At 32.6% G+C, this 17,426-nt stretch overlaps 1 protein-coding gene across 1 annotated transcript; it reads right to left on the bottom strand.

The window, feature by feature from the left end:
• Positions 1-14,280: 14,280 nt before the first annotated feature.
• On the bottom strand, positions 14,281-16,957 carry LOC123229292 (pentatricopeptide repeat-containing protein At1g12300, mitochondrial-like). The gene is made up of 2 exons (XM_044654998.1): positions 15,617-16,957; positions 14,281-15,230 (listed from the first exon to the last, which is right to left on the bottom strand). The coding sequence occupies exons 1-2, from the start codon at positions 16,611-16,613 to the stop codon at positions 15,226-15,228; spliced, it is 1,002 nt and encodes a 333-aa protein (XP_044510933.1). The 5' UTR covers positions 16,614-16,957; the 3' UTR covers positions 14,281-15,225.
• Positions 16,958-17,426: the final 469 nt, after the last annotated feature.

The following is a 17,426-nucleotide window of genomic DNA, read 5'->3' as shown; positions in this document are numbered from 1 at the left end:
TAAGGGAAATTATTAAAAATGGCCAAAATACCCTCCCACTAAGCAAAAATGCCCAAAATCACTATTTTCAAGCAAAAATGCCCAAAATCACTATTCCTAACAAAAATGCCCATGACTTTTTCTAAATACCAAAATTGTCCTTCCTCTCATTTATATTAACCCTCCTCACTCAATATGAGGGGTTAAATGAAATTTTATTACAATTAGGGGGGCATTTTAATATTAGGGGTTAAATGTTAGATTTCCAAATAATTTTTCGATTATTGCCATTCTAGGGTATTTCAACTTTTAGAATTCGAATTTCAGTTCCGTTTTTTCGAATTTCACCGTTTTATAATATATCGACTTGTATTTTTCAGATTTCTAAAGAATTTTTCGATTGTTGCCATTCTAGGATATTTCAACTCTTAGAATTCGAATTTCAGTTTCGTTTTTTCTAATTTCACCGTTTTACGATATATCGATTTGTATTTTCTAAATTTTCAAAGAATTTTTCGATTGTTACCATGCTAAGGTATTTCAACTTTTAGAATTCGAATTTCAGTTCTGTTTTTTTGAATTTCACCGTTTTACGATATATCGACTCATATTTTTCAGATTTTCAAAGAATTTTTCGATTGTTGCCATTCTAGGGTATTTCAACTTTTAGAATTCGAATTTCAGTTTTGTTTTTTCGAATTTCACGATTTTAGGATATATTGATTCGTATTTTCTGAATTTTTAAAGAATTTTTCGATTGTTGCTGGATAGTAACATCACTCAAATCACATATAAAATGAAATCAAATACATATCTATATATAATCATAGATAAAATACATCGTACACATACGCACATATAATAAATATATACATACGAACATATGAAGAATGATAAATAAACAATGAGCTAACTAAATATACATCCGTGAGCTACTTGATATAGTGAAAATACAACTACGACACTAAACGACGACGCATAGAGGTAGACGACTCTTGGGGAAAATCGACGCTCCGTGACAATGCCAGACACTCAAAAAAACGTAACATAAACACGCCACAGTCACCGGATCCTAGTCCCTACTGAGGGACATTCGCTCCATATAAAGCGAGGGAATCACGTCGTGGAGTCTGTCCAGAAGCGGTCTAAAAACTCGTCGCCTCTAATAACGTCGGTATGAATGTCAGATACGGTCGTATCCGCTGCTCAAGAGACCCCATATTCCCCGAATATGATACCTTTGAATCGTATACCGTAATCGACCACTCACGAAAATCTATAACTCCGATGACCCAATGTGCATTCTCGAAGTTTATAGGGATGTAAACCTATAAACAGTGACAAATTTTAGTTAATTATCGTTGACATCAACCAATTCAATGTAATAGAAATATATATATACTATACCTGATCGACCATCCCCCATGGTTTGTACAACAATCCCGGGGTGTACGCTGCCTTAACCATCCTCGTGAAGAGCTTCGAAAACTCAAACTCCTCAAACGGTGTGGTCTGCCAACTCTTCCAAGCCATCTCAATATGGCCTCCGAAGAATGTGTGGACAGTCATCCAACGGTGTGAAACAGTTGCACGGTGGTCGTCCCGGTGCTGACGTAATAAAGCCAAAAAAGAATCCACGTACTAAAATGGTATAAACAAGTTCACATGTGTTAGTTATTGATAAATATATCAAACTTTTTCCCGACTTATATAGTATAGACAACTTACATCGTCGGTCAGCCATTGGCGCAACTCTACCATAAGCCACCAAAAACTGTCCTTTGACTTCGACCCGATGAAGTAGACATCATATGTGTCAGAAGCCGCAGCTGTGGTGTACCACATGAGGAAAGATTCCTCACACTCTGAGGCAAAGGATGGAATGGTCCTAAGTTGCCGTTTCGCCCTCTCTTTGAGTGGATTTGTATATGGAGTGCGAACCAACGGACCCTTCTGGACGATCCGACCACATGCTGTACGAATCAGCTGCATGATCCCAAAAAACAATTAAGTTATCATTCCATCTTACATAACAATTAGCATTAATCAATTTATTTTACCTTCTTCATGTATGCGGGAGGAGGTTTAGCTGGAGAATCTTGAATCACGGTCAAGTCCACCACGTGTGCTCCCTCGGCAGGCTAAAAAATTGTAATTTTGAACTTCTTAGTGACCAATATATACGAATATTTATATACTAAGTATAATTGATATACTTCAATATAAATGGCCTTAGAAACGTCCTCTTGGAAGTCCTCCTCCTGTGAACCAATATCCACTATTTTTTTGGTTGAGCTTGGGATATCAGCAAGTAACCATAATCGCTCATCCTGAAAAAGAGTCAAAACATCATTAAATAAACAATATAATTGAAAAGACAACTCGATCAATGTCATTTTTTAAAAAAAGTTAACCTCAACTTCTGGAGAAGGTGTTCGGGGAGAACCCTCAATCGATAATATATCAATGTCGATTCCCTATATGCATGAAAAGGACAAAATGGTAAATGACATTTCATTTAAAATATAATATCTATAATAATTATCATACCTCAAGTAGAGGATCTAAAGCAACTAGAGATCCGACCGGATGACCTTCATGAGGAAGACCCTATACGAATATATATACTCTATATTAATCGACAACTGAACAATCATAAAAATAAAGTTTCATTGATAAGTGACATACCTCAGCTCGGATAGGTGATGCAGCAACAAAAGGGCTAACCGGTGCTTCCTCCTAGCGACTACCCTAAGATAATAGTAATAATAACTTAATCAATGACATTTCATATATAACAATACTATAATATAATAATGACATTTAACATTAAATATAAATTTGAAATGTCATACGGACCTCGTGTGATTGATGGGATGGTATTGTGATATCAATGGGGGATGTCGATCGGATATCGTCATCCCTCTCCTGTACGAATGTAATAATAGTTGTCAGAATAATAACACTGCTATCATTTTTTATAAGTAATAAATTAGAAGTAGTTTAACAACCTGAGCGACGGGGGCTGGATATGTACGCGTGACAATGTCTTCTAGACGAGCATACGATCCTATAATCGAGTCATATCATTGCGTAATCGAGTCATCTGGGAAGAGATATCGTCACGAAAACTCGATATCTCAAGTAAAATCATAGCACCCCAGTGCGCTAATGTAACATCTAATGGGTGATACGAATAGGGGACACTGCTCGGTGGCATGATGGGTAGATCGGTCTTCTGCTCCAGGATGGTCTATCATCCGTGGGCTCTGAACTACAAGGGAATATATAGGCTGCTCCATAACAAGAGGCTGAATGGGCTCCTTATATGTCTCAGAAGTCTGGACAGGTACATCTGAAGGTCCTAAGTCTGGAAAAGCCCCATCTCTGATTGCAAAAGGAACCGAAAAAGATGAGGAGGAATCAACATCGGGTAAACCGGTGTACTCGCAAACCTTAACGTACCATGGTAAACCTGACTCGATTGATGATAGACGAAGAGGGAATGTGACATCCTCCTAATGATGAAGAGATATAAGTCAAAATAATTGCAACATATAATGAATTAATCGACTTATTAATTAACGAGTACATACCGAATCACCAGTGAAAATACGACATATATGAGTCCAACTAGGGACATCTCGTGTATGCTACCTAAACATCCGTGGGGACGTATAGGGATCAACAAGGTCAATCCAATCATATAACGTGTCCATGGTCTCATATATCCAATACTGCAATATAATCATTTACGATTTAAATAATCCAATTCATATTTTTTCCAATTAATATATATAATCAATAAATTTAAACTAACCTGAAATGCGAAAGGAAATCTGTAGATGTCGTATCTACGCATCTCAGGCATCCGTTCGGTGCACACTCTGTCACTCGCTTGTGACATAGACTTGCATGTCATCTGCCACACGGGGACACCCTAAGGGTAAGAATTAAACCCGTCCAGATGATCGACCAACTATAAATAGTCTGAAGACACCTTCTTTCGTCGATTATTCCCTAACAAAACCATGTGAAGAACATACAATAAGGCCATCTTGACGGCGTCAATATCGTCATTCCCCCATGGCCTCGACAAGAAAACACGCTCTAGGTCATGATACTGCACCTTTAGACAACCTCGAAAGTACGTATCTCTGATCCTATGTCTAAAGGAGCAAGGAATATATGAAGAGATATCAATGCATCGGCTAAACGAAAGACCTATCACCAAAGCAAACTCAAACGGGCTAAAATGAACATCAACGCTGCTAATTCGAAACCAAAACTCGTCTTTGACAGAGAATCGATGTAGCTGCCGTAATAGAAATGAATAAACTAATATACCAGAGAATTTAGTCTTGGGTAAACGAAGAAGATACCCGAAACATGTCCTCTCAAATAGTCGTAGCTACTCCGGGGTCAAAGTAGACGTAATCCTAAATAATACAGTGCGTTGTGCACGACATATCAGATCTATCTGAAAGTGTCTGGACTCATCGAAGATTCGTAGCTCGCTTTCAACACGTTTTCTTTTGCGAGAAATATCCTACGAAAATTTACAAAATTCATTAGTCATTCATAAACAGTTAAAAGGAAAAAAAGGAACTGAAATTTAAATTCTAAAGGTTGAAAAACCCTAAAATGACAACAATCGAAAAATTCTTCAAAAATCTAAAAAATACGAGTCGATATATCATAAAATGATGAAATTCAAAAAAACAGAATTGAAATTCGAATTCTAAAAGTTGAAAAATCGTAGAATGACAACAATCAAAAAATTCTTCGAAAATCTAAAAAATACGAGTCGATATATCATAAAATAATGAAATTCAAAAAAATGGAATTGAAATTCGAATTCTAAAAGTTGAAATACCCTAGAATGGCAACAATCAAACAATTCTTTGGCAATATGAAAAATACGAGTCGACATATCGTAAAATGGTGAAATTCGAAAAAATGGAACTGAAATTCGAATTCTAAAAATTGAAATACCCTAGAATGGTAACAATCAAACAATTCTTCGGCAATCTGAAAAATACGAGTCGATATATCGTAAAACGGTGAAATTCAAAAAAACGGAACTGAAATTCGAATTCTAAAAGTTGAAATACCCTAAAATGGGAATAATAAAAAAATTCTCTAGAAATCTGAAAAATACGAGGTCATTACATCGTAAAATGTGTCCTAAAGACACAAAAATCGAAAAACTTAATCTCAAATTCGAAAACTACATATTGAAAAATCTTAAAATAGAAAAAACGGATATAAAATTCGAAAACTACACGTCGAGAAACCCTAGATGTGTGAAATATCAATTTACCCCCTGAGAAAATTTCTATTACAAACAGGTCCAAGATTTATCCCTTGCCCCCTCAGTAATTTTTGAATCTTTACCGCCCCTGCAGTTTTAAAATAGTTAATTTTCACCCCAACCCACTGTTATTCGCCAGCAGCCCACTGTTACATGGAAAATTTCAAAAAAGCCTACAATGGACTAAACTATTACGACTAGATCCCTAATTTTTTAAAAAATCAGCTTAACCCCCCACTCCCACTGTCACAGTGGGAGTGTTCTTCATCACAGTGGGAAAGCGTTGGAGTGCCGAATGCTTTGGACCGATTTTTCGGCCAAAAATCGGTCATTTTGGCCTCCAATTTCAACATCTATCGAATCAACATAAGCTATAACACAAAACCCCTCGATCAATTCAATGAAAACAACCAAGAATCAAAACATATTAAGCATTGTTCAAAATCGAAACCCTAAAGTTTCAAAATATAAGATAAGATAATTGTTATCAATGGAATGAAGGAAATATTTTCATTATTAATTAACATTATATTAATCAAAATTTAACATGTAAACTACCTCACTGTTAATCAAGAATCAAAATTTTTCTATTACATACATTAATAAGGCACTTCCTTTTGCATATTCACAATTAGTAATATATTTAAGGGAAAAGGACTATTTCCCACCCAACTTTTAGTCTAATCTCAAAATCATACCTATGACACATAGAAAACCCAAACACCTACCCATGAATTAATTACCATCCAAATTTTTAGTAAAGGACAGAGGTAAAATTGTTATTTTACCTATAAATCTTAACGCTTTGAAATTGATATCATTTTTCCCCCAGGTTTTAAAAACTAACATTTCAATCTATCCTCAAAGTTTGAAAAGTTTAAATTTCACCTCTAAGGTTTGTTTCCTTCTCCAGCCACCATCATTCTGACTGACGACCGATGCTTTTCATCTTTCTTCCAGATCTGACTATGAAGGACGATGAAGTACAATCATCTAGACTCGATGATAAAACATCATCCTTCTTTTTGAGTCTTCCCATTCTGGATGACAAGAGTCATCCTTTATCAAAGAAAACTTTTGTTTCTTCCTATCATCTACCAGTTCCCTAAGCCACCGAAAGTGAAACCTGGAAAGGGGGAAAAAAGTGAATTTTTCAAAGTTTAATCATGACGGGTGAATGTGAGTTTTCTAAACTAAGGGGTGAAAATGATATAAATTTTTTAAGTTTTAGGGTTTATGGGTAAAATAATGATTTTACTCTTACTTTTAAGTAAAAATTTGGATGATAGTTAGCCCATGAGTAGATGTTTGAGTTTTTTACCTATCGTGGATATAATTTTGAATTTGGACTGAAACTTGGGTGGAAAATTGTTCTTTTCCCTATATTTAATAAATAAAACAATATGTACAAATAATTTTATTAATTTATTTATATATAATGATGTGATATTATGTGATTAAATGATTAAATTGTTTATTTTTTTTAATTTCGACATTATTCAATCAGGGAAAGGACAATTTTCCACCAAAGTTTTAGTCGAAATTCAAAATCATATTCATGGCAGATATAAAATCCAAATAGCTATTCATAGGCTAACTGTAATCTAAATTTTTAGTTAGAGACAAGGGTAAAATCGTTATTTTATCCATAAATCCTAAAACCTAAAAACTCTATATCATTCCACCTTCAGTTTAAAAAACTCACATTTACCCCCATGATTAAACTTTAAAAAATTCACTTTTCCCCCTTTTGAGGTTTAATCTCTAGTGGCTCAGGAAACCGACTGGAGATCAAGAAGAAGTGTAGGTCTTCTCTGGCTACAAAGGATAATAAAAAACAACCCTTCGTTGTCCAGATCTAAACGACGAAGCATTGTTTAGATCTGTAAGAAGAGACGAAGGACGATGCTTCATCGTCCTTCGTCTCATTGTCTAGACATGACGAAAGATGATGCTTTGTCATCCTTCGTCTCTCCTTATAGATCTGGATGATGTTTCATTGTCTAGATTTGGATGATAAAAGGTCTTCTTTCATAAAAATTATATTATTGATTAATTATATTTTAACCCCATAACTCTAATAGAAAATTTTAATAGAAGTTGAATGATGAATGAGCATTTGAATTTTTAAAACATTGTGAGTGAGAGTTTGAGGATGGACTAATTCTTAGGTGGGAATAAGTCTTTTGGCCTTTAATTTATTATGAATAATATTTTACTTTCTCTCAGTTTCTTAAGGGAAACAGAACAAACAAAGTGAGACAACCTTTAATGTAATCATGCAAACTTCTAATAAATTTTCACTGTGTAAATATAAATAATTGAGAAAAAGAAAGTTAAAAAAAAATTATCGATTCTCAAATATTTAATGGTAATTGGTAAGCACATTGTTAACAAATAATCATACTTTTCTTAAATTTTTTGCCACGTAGATAAGAAAATTAAAGCATTGCATGAATTTCATCTTTGAGGAAATATAATTTTGATTTTTATTCATTATAAAAAACACCTACAATCTACAAGTCATACTTTGTTTTTTTTCCCTCTTAAACACGCTTTAGCACTTTTTCCTTTAATTAAAAGGCACAAACAAATCATACTATTTAAAAAATTAAAATAAAAAAGAAAATAATGCAAAGTATATCAAGTCTGTGGAGGCTTAAGCAGTGTAAACACTATGGAGAATGGTGGATGACTTGTGCTCAACTTGCATCTAGAATGGTCAACTCATGATGAAGTGACGCCAAAAAAAAAAAAGAAAAGAAAAGTCATCAAAGAAGAAAAAGAATCAATACCGAAGAAGAACATAAAAAGCCATTGAAGAAGAAGAATCATCCACATGGTGAGATAAAGTGTCACTATACTAGTGAGATATCAATCTTGGGTAGAACAACAATCCAAACTCAAACTAGCTCACATCACATCCACCCTAAACTATGAGAGACAATGGTCTCAATACTACCAACGCCAATCTCGAAAGGCACTCCCCATTCCAACCTTTCTTTTGTTGTCTTTAACTCAATTCTAGTAGATTGTTTCCTTCATTCATCCAAGACAAACTTTAGAATCATACTTGACATGTTACTATACTTAGTGAGCACACTCTATAGTCACGTGTAGCTTTCTAAGGTTTAAGACCCAACTTTGCTTCAACTTGGTTCAAAATCATAAGTACACTAGAATAAGCGACTCAAAAGACTGAGTTCTAATCTGACATATCTAAACATTGGAATACCTATATTAGGTTGTTGTCAATATGATTTGAAATAAGGTTGGTAACTTGCTTCTTAATATGAAAGGTAAGCTCATGCTCATGAATACTCGAACTAATAGTTTCAAGATGAAAGACCATGTTGGTTATGTGTTGTTTGTATGTGAAGACGAATGATGATAAAGATAGAATCCATTGACTCCAAAAATATTAAGTTTAGGATATCTGTTGATTTGACCCATATTTGAGTTTCGAAAAAAATGTCGATAAATATTTGAAATCAAAATCTCTAGCCAGAGTATAATATAAGTTATACGAAAGATATTTGTGATGAAGTGTTTTGAACATATCAATTGATGATTTGTGTAGAATTGAAATTAGGACTTTGACGAACCATGAGCTCGAAATTGATCAAGATTAGATGATGGAAAGATCTTATTTACATGAAATGTATGATTGAATGTATTAGGTTCAATAAAGTGTTTTTTCATCATAGTTTAGGGGCTATGACACATTTCTAAATGTTTATCATAATCGTTGAGTTTTCATATGTATTTTAGATTGTTCAAAAAAAGACTCATGATTATGTCATAGTGAATCTAAAGGGTCACACTAATAAACCAAACTTTTGAGAGTAAGGAGTATATTATCTGAGATTGGCTAGCACCTTTCGAAGGATACTTAACATTAGTATCATATAAAGTGTTACATAGGTACAAAAGTAACATTTTAAAAGTTAAAATGTTTGTGAAGCAGAATTAGGGTAGCTAAGATATATAATTGATATGCATGCATGATTGTAATTTAAATTAAAATTTTAAAGGACCAATTAATAATTTCATTATTGTTTATTAGCCACCAACATTAAAATGGCTCATTAGTTTATCTTAGATGAACTAAGCTCGTTTGAAAGAAACTTTCTATCACAAAAACAACATTCCTTTCCCCTTCTCTCTACCCCTCGGGTTTGGGTGTTTTTGGCTTGGAGGTGCAACTTTTTTGAGATTTTTTAAAGTGAGAGACTCCTTCCATCATCCTACATCTAAAGCAAAGGAGTAGGTAATCTTCTAACCTTCTCATGTATGTTTCTTTTCATGCTTTGATTCTTGCTTTTATGTATATGCATGCCCATTTTGCTTCATTCTTCTTCCCCATTTATTTCAAAAACTGTCACTGCTGATCAAGAATTAAAATTTTCTCATCACATACATTAACAAACACTTCACTTTGCATATTTAAAAATAACAATATATTTAATGAATAAAGCTACATGTACAAACAAATATTATCAACTTATTTTTATAAACTGATGTGACAATTTGTAGTTGAATAATATGATTGCTTATTTTTTTTTAATCTTATTTTAACATTATCTAATCACATATTGTTATATTAGATTATACAAATAAGTTAATAAAATTTGTTTTTATACATATTATTTTTCATATTTAATTACTAAAACAATAATGTGTATTTTAAATCTTCGTACATTGACCTTGAAATGGTATTGATACTAAACATGGTTAAAATTCAAAAAATTTTAAAAATATATAGAAGAATTAATTGTTGAAAATATTGTTAGTAACACATCCTTAGACAAATTTAAACTACAACTTACAAGAAGAAACAAGCCAAAATTATCTAATTTAATTTATTATAAATGTTAAAATATGAATTAATTGTATATTAGAATATTAAAATATCTGAATAATACAAAAGTGTATACCTATCATAAATCTTATATAAAAAAATAAAGTTAATATAATTAATATACAATAATGTAAGAAGGGAAAATATATATTTAGAATATTTGCTAACTTAGGAAATAAAATATTTGGATTATATTCTAATATAGAATATAATATATTCGAAATCTATTCAAATATATTATAACTGAAATAATATATTTGAAATATATTCCAACACACCCCACAAACTTAAGTAAGCAAATAAAATAGAAAATAATATATATTTTAGTTAGGCTTGCTCACGCCCTTGCTTTCACATATGAAAAAAGTGGAAAGATGAGTTCATTAGTTTGGGTACATTCACACTTTCACTTATGTAGAAAGTGAAAAAATGAATTTTCAATTCAAATATTGTCACGCTTTCACCTGCTTAGAAAGTGAAAAGATGAGTTTATCAGACTCACACCTTCACCTATGTGGAAAGTGAAAAGATGAGTTTGCAAACGTGATGTTTGCTTAATTGAGTTTGCAAACTCACCTTTTATGTTTGCAAACTCATCTTTTCACTTTTCACTTAGGAGAAGGCATGACAGAACCTAATAAACTCATCTTCCTACTTTTTACACAAATGACGGCATGAGCGTGCCCAAACTAAAACTCATATTTCCACTTTCTACATAGGCGAAGGCATAAGTGTGTCCAAAGTAATAAACTTATTTTTTCACTTTCCATATATGTGGAGATGAAGACATAAGTGAACTTAACTAAAATGCCAGAAGGATGCTTGTCTTTGATACCATCTAAAAATATGAATAAATTGTATTTTTTTTCTATATTAAACTATCTAAATAATACATAAATTTTTTTGTATATTAAATTATCTATCATAAATTTTATATAAGGAAATACAAATCAAGATAATTAATATACAATAATATAAAAATGGAAAACATATATTTAGAATATCTGTTAACTTAGGAAATAATATATTTAGAATATATTCCAATATATAAAATAATATATTCGAAATCTATTTAAATATATTCTAACCGAAATAATATATTTTAACAATAAATAATATTTTCTTTTCTTAGTTTTTTAAGGGAAATAAAACAAACAATCATCTAATTTAATTTAATTTATTGTAATCACGCAAATTTGTAGTAAGTTTTCAATGTATAAAATTAAATAGGAATTGAGAGTAAGAAAATTAAAAAAAAGTTATATAGATTCCAAAATATTTAACGCTAATTGGTAAGCAAACTTGTTAACAAAGAATCATGCTTTGCTCAAAATTTCAGCCACATAGACAAAAAAATTAAAGCATTGCCTAAATTTCAACTTAGAGTAAATATAGTTTTGATTTTTATTCATTATAAAGAACACCTACAATTTTCAAGGGCATATTAATTAAAAGGCCAAAAAGTTTATTCCCACCCAAGGCCAGAATAAATTAGAAGTAGTTTAAAAGTGTTGGAATTATAGGGACAAAAATTAGAAGTAGATATCAGAAAAAATATGACTATGGAAGTAGAATTGATCCTTCTTTGTACTAATTTTTAAATGTAGATGTTATTGTTGTGTAACTGTTTTCACAAAGATAATTTTGTGATTATCCGAAACAGTAATACTATATATATACATTTTTTTGTATATAATTTATATGCATAGATAATGTATTACTATATGATTTGATGATTTTAAATTAAAAATAAAATAATACCCAATTACATAATGATATACTATCTATGTATCCAAATTATGTATAAAAATTATATACGTATAATATTGCTCTTCATGAAAGGAATACTATTTAATGCTAATTTAATTGGTTTATCCTTCTTTTTTTTTTTCTGATAGGTTTATTGGGATTATGTTATTTTTAGGTGTTATATACATTTTAATAACGATTTGTTATTCTCTTCTTTCTCTTTTATTTTCTATTGCATTTTAGGGTTATTGAGTATCATGTGATTTAAGTGGATGGATTCTGATTTAACCTTACTACTTTGCTAGTATACTTTATCGAGATTCTGATGGTGCTCTAGTTAGTGCTCCACCACTTAAGGGATTTGTATGCATCTTAAATTTTATGATTGCCATTAACATAATTAGTGTGAAATGCGGCTTTTTCTATTGGTGGATATATGTATAATTGAAGTCATTTTTATTATTTTGGAAATGTGAACTTTATAATTTCTTTTTTATTTTTCTTTTCGGTGTTTGGTGGGAAAAGTTAGTAACTACTTTATAACATCATGCAAAGTGAGAAACTACTTTATAATTTGTTGCACACAAGTGTTTTTGACACCATAATTAATAGTTCCTCATGTACATATCTAATTGTTGATGATGCTGAGAAGAGAGACTCTAATTTTGTCACAAGCCTCAAAGACAAGCCCTATTTTCAGTGCATGAATTAAAGCAGAAGGCTAATTTGTGTTGTGTGATAGCAGTAGTCTTCCTCTCGCAATTTGAAACTCCATTCTGCTAGCAAACTTTAAAAGCCCATTTTTGACATGTACAAAATGTAAAATATCTATAGGCCCCCACGCATAACACATTATATACCCTATATTCATTTCACATGGTAAAATTTCAATGAGGTTCCCTGCATGGAAATTATAAAAAACCACATAATTTAGAAAAGAACTCCTAAAATTGCACCAGCTTCTTTAACAATACCACTTCCATATTTTCAATTAGGGTTAGATTCGAAGCGAGTTTACAAGCTTTATTAATAAAACTTAATGATTAAATGGTTGTGCTGTTGAAATAAATCGAGTTGTGAATGTAATGGTATAAACTTAATAATTAAATGGTTGTGCTCTTGAAATAAATCGAAGAAGAAAAGTATTGAAATAAATGGTTGTTAATGTAATGTGGTATGCATTGTCAAACTTCACTTAACTGAGGAAGAAAAACCAAAAAACAAAAATGGTGGATGTCTTATAGTTCACTGACAATGGAAACTAAGGGTTCTGGTTTAGTTCATTAGAGTTAACATAATACAGACTCAACTTTTCTATTTGAGAAAAGTACAGCCAAGAAACAAAAAAACATACGCTACTAGTGATGTTAGAAGCTCCATAGTCCAACTTGGATGAATTAGAAGTAGTTAGAACTATTGGAATCATAGGGACAAAGATTAATTTAATTGGATTATGTTTTTTTCTGGTTTTTTTGATAGATTTATTTGGATAATGTTACTTTTAGGTATTATATACATTTTAATAGCGTTCTGTTGTTCTTTTCTTTCGCTTTATTTTCTATTGCATTTCAGGGTTATAGAGTATTATGTTATTCAAGTGGATGGATTCTGATTTAGCCTTACTACTTTGCTAGTATACTTTGTCGAGATTCTGATGATGCTCCAGTTAGTGCTCTACCACTTAAGGGATTTGTATGCATCTTAAATTTTATGATTGCCTTTAACATAATTAGTGTGAAATGCAGCTTTTTCTATTGGTGGATACATGAATAATTGAAGGCACTATTATCATTCTGTAAATGTGAACTTTATAATTTCTTTTTTTTTAATTTTTGGTGATTGGTGGGAAAAGTTGGTAGCTACTTTATAACATCTTGCAAAGTGAGAAACTACTGTATAATTTGTTGCACACTAGTGTTGTTGACACCATAATTAATAGTTCCTCATGTACATTTATAATCTAATTGTTGATGATGCTGAGAAGAGACTCTAATTTCGACACAAGCCTCAAAGACAAGCCCGAGTCGAGCCATATGAACCTGAGCAAAGTTTGGTCAGTACACACAAACCTAAGATAAGTACGAACTGATCACGAACTTTAAAATTAAGAAGCGAGTCGAACTTGAACTCGTGTTACACCAAGCTTGGCAAGCCCAAGACTCAGTCTTCTAAAAACACGCTAGGCCTTGCTCAAACTCGACTCGGCTAGTATCCAACCCTATTTTCAGTGCATGAATTAAAGCAGAAGGCTAATTTGTGTTGTGTGATAGCAGTAGTCTTCCACTCGCAATTTGAAACTCCGTTCTGCTAGCAAACTTTAAAAGCCCATTTTTGAGATAACTGAACTTAGGTACCAAAAAGAGCAAAGAAATCAAAGGATGCAGAAGAAAATCGCCAAATTAATCAGAAGAATTTGGTTGCCATATAGAATATCCAAAAAGCACCACAACTCTCTTAATCACTAACCAGACTCGAATCTTCGTGTACTTGTTTGGCAGTTACTATTAAGAATAATTATTCCACGTAAAAAATAAATCGAGAAGTAAATATATCGAAACCTCTCAAGGACCCTCTAGTGATGGATCACAAGAGATATTCCCTTCTACCAGGAAGGCAGCACCATCATCGAAGTTCAACTTAGCATCAGCTACCACCAACTTCTTACTAGAGACTTCATCAAGGGGATTCATCTCTCCAAAGAAATAAAGATTCCTACTAACATTGATTGGTAAAAACGAACAAATAATGTAGAGACTATATTTATGTATGTATATTACAAGTAGCACTAAGAGTACTCAGATGAGACATTCATGTTCATACCATTTCTCAATAGAATCATTTTGATCAGTGGCCTTAGGTGCTAAACCATCTACAACCTTACGAGCATCTTTGTCAGTATTTTCCTTTGAAAACAAAAATAGGCAACTGTCAGAAACAAAGATGTATACTAATATAGCAACTTGGTAGTCAAGCCAAATCAACAGAGACGAAGACAAAATCTATAACTTCAATTATATGACTTCTTCATTAATGGATTCACATAAATACAATCACCACTACAATGTTGACACACACCATTACATGGAAACTTTAACGTTTGCCAGGGCTCTCTTGATAAGCTATACTCCCCTGGAAAATGCACTTACTCAACAATCAACATCCTGTTGGTTCTTGGGTTGAAAAGGATGGTAGCAAATTCAGGACTTCACGATAATCTTCATGCTTTCCCAGTAAATCTAATATTATTGAACCTGTGGATGCATCTGGTTTCACATTTCTCTCTTTCATTTTGTGAAGAAGTTCCACCACTTTTAAAGTCTCATTATTCTGCAAGAAACCAGACATAAGCGTATTGAAAGTGACCAAATCTGGCGCAACACCATTTTGCTCCATATCTGAGAAAAATTTACTTGTCATTTCTAACTTTCCTTCCGTACAAAATCCATGCATTATAATGTTATATGTAATAACATCTGGAACAAAGCCATTACTATGTAATCTGTTGAACATTTCCCAAGCAATATTGAGTCTCCCTGTTTTGCACAACCCATTAATGAGACAATTGAAAGTTGTGATGTCAGGTTGAATGTTTCGATTTATTAAAGGATGGAACAGTTCAACAGCCTCCAAAACACAACCATTTTTGCAATAACCATCAATAAGAATACTATACGTATATAAGTCGGGAGGCAAATTACTAAGTTGCATCTTACCAAATAGCTTTTTTGCATGTCTGACATTACCGTTCATAAAAAACCCAGATAGCAAGGTATTATAAGTAACAACATTTGGCCTAACTCCCTCTGAAGTCATTTCCTCATAAAGATTCAGAGCTTCATCAATTTTTCGATTCTTGCAATACCATTTGATCAGAGTATTGTAGCTAACTACATCAGGTGTGCATCCCATACTCAACATTGAGGCTAAAAGTTCCTTGGCATCATCAATTTTATTTGTCAAGCATAAACCCTCCATCAAAATATTGTAGCTAAAAACATCAGGCTTACACCCCACACTTGCCATGGAATCAAATAGCCTTCTAGCATCATCAATTTGACCTGCCAAGCAAAAACCACTCAAAAATCTGTTATAAGTTATTGTGTCGGGACAAACACCTCTATTAATCATTAGTTGGAACAACCCATTGGCTTCGTCCATCTTTCCATTGATACAAAACTTATCAATTACCACGTTAAACGTCACCACATTAGGTTTTACACCTTCCTCCAACATCCCTATAAACAAAGTTTTAGCCTCCTCCCAATTAGATGTATTACACAAACCATAAATTAGAGTGGTGTAAGTAATCACGTCTGGATTAATGCCCTTGGTCTTCATTTCTGAAAACAGTTTCTTTGCCTTGCCTACTAACCCATATTTGCAGAGACCATCAATAATTGTAGTATAGCAAACAGTATTAGGCTTACAAATGACACCAAATTCACCATTCCCGTTATTCATTTCTTCAAACAACTGAAGGGCAACAGTGACATTACCAGTTCTACACAACCCAGTAATCAAAGTCCCAACTGTAACCACATCCGGTCTACAACCAACCGAAACCATTTTCCTAAAAAATTCAATGGCCTTCTTAATCTTGCCCGCCATACAAAGACCATTAATCAGATTGCTAAAAGTGAAAGCGTCTGGGTAAAAACCCCTCCTAAAAATACTCCCAAGAACTACAAAACCATCAGAATCGCGTGCCATTTTGCTTAAGCAATCAATTAAAATATTCAAAATAAAGAAATCCGCAACAACCCAGCTGAAATGAATCTCGTGTACATCACAAGAAGTTGATCAAAATGTTTTTTCTTAACAAGTGCAGAAAACAAAATACTGAAGGAAGACATAGCAGGAGTTGGGTGCATATGAATCATATAATTGAAGGAATCAAAAGCTTCATCAAGAGAAAAGTTACCTGACCTGCAGTTTACACGAAGGAAATTATAAAGTTGAGAATGGTGCTTAAGAGTGGAGATGTGTTTGGGTGGTGATTTGGTGTGTTGATTTTGGGAAACTGAAGAAATAATAGATGAAGATGAAAATCTAACATTGAAAGATGATTTTGAAGAAACAAGTGAAGTTTTAAGAAACATTTTCAGAGGAAATTTGAAAAAAAAACCCTAAATTTTTTTTTTGAAACAAATCAGGTCGATTCGGGTTTATCAAAGCATGAACTACATCTATAAGACATTTTACTGTCAAACATTCCTTTTTCAATTACCCACATTAATAAGGCACTTCTTTTTGCATATTCACAATTAGTAATATATTTAAGGGAAAAAGCACTCTTTCCCACCCAACTTTTAGTCTAATCTCAAAATCATACCTATGACACATAGAAAACCCAAACACCCACCTATGAACTAACTACCATCCAAAATTTCAGTTAAAGATAAAGGTAAAATCGTTATTTTACCTATAAATTTTAAAACTTTGAAATTGATATTATTTTCCCCCCAGGTTTTAAAAACAAACATTTCAATCCATCCTCAAAGTTTGAAAAGTTCAAATTTCACC

The sequence above is a fragment of the Mangifera indica genome, chromosome 11 (assembly GCF_011075055.1).
Source record: "Mangifera indica cultivar Alphonso chromosome 11, CATAS_Mindica_2.1, whole genome shotgun sequence".
NCBI classification, from domain to species: domain Eukaryota; kingdom Viridiplantae; phylum Streptophyta; class Magnoliopsida; order Sapindales; family Anacardiaceae; genus Mangifera; species Mangifera indica.
Note: the sequence above shows the minus strand (reverse complement) of the source record. Positions and strands in the feature narration are given on the sequence as shown.

Bases quoted from the DNA above. Each gene is read 5' to 3' on its own strand.
- LOC123229292 (XM_044654998.1), bottom strand. From the start codon at position 16,613: ATGGCACGCGATTCTGATGGTTTTGTAGTTCTTGGGAGTATTTTTAGG.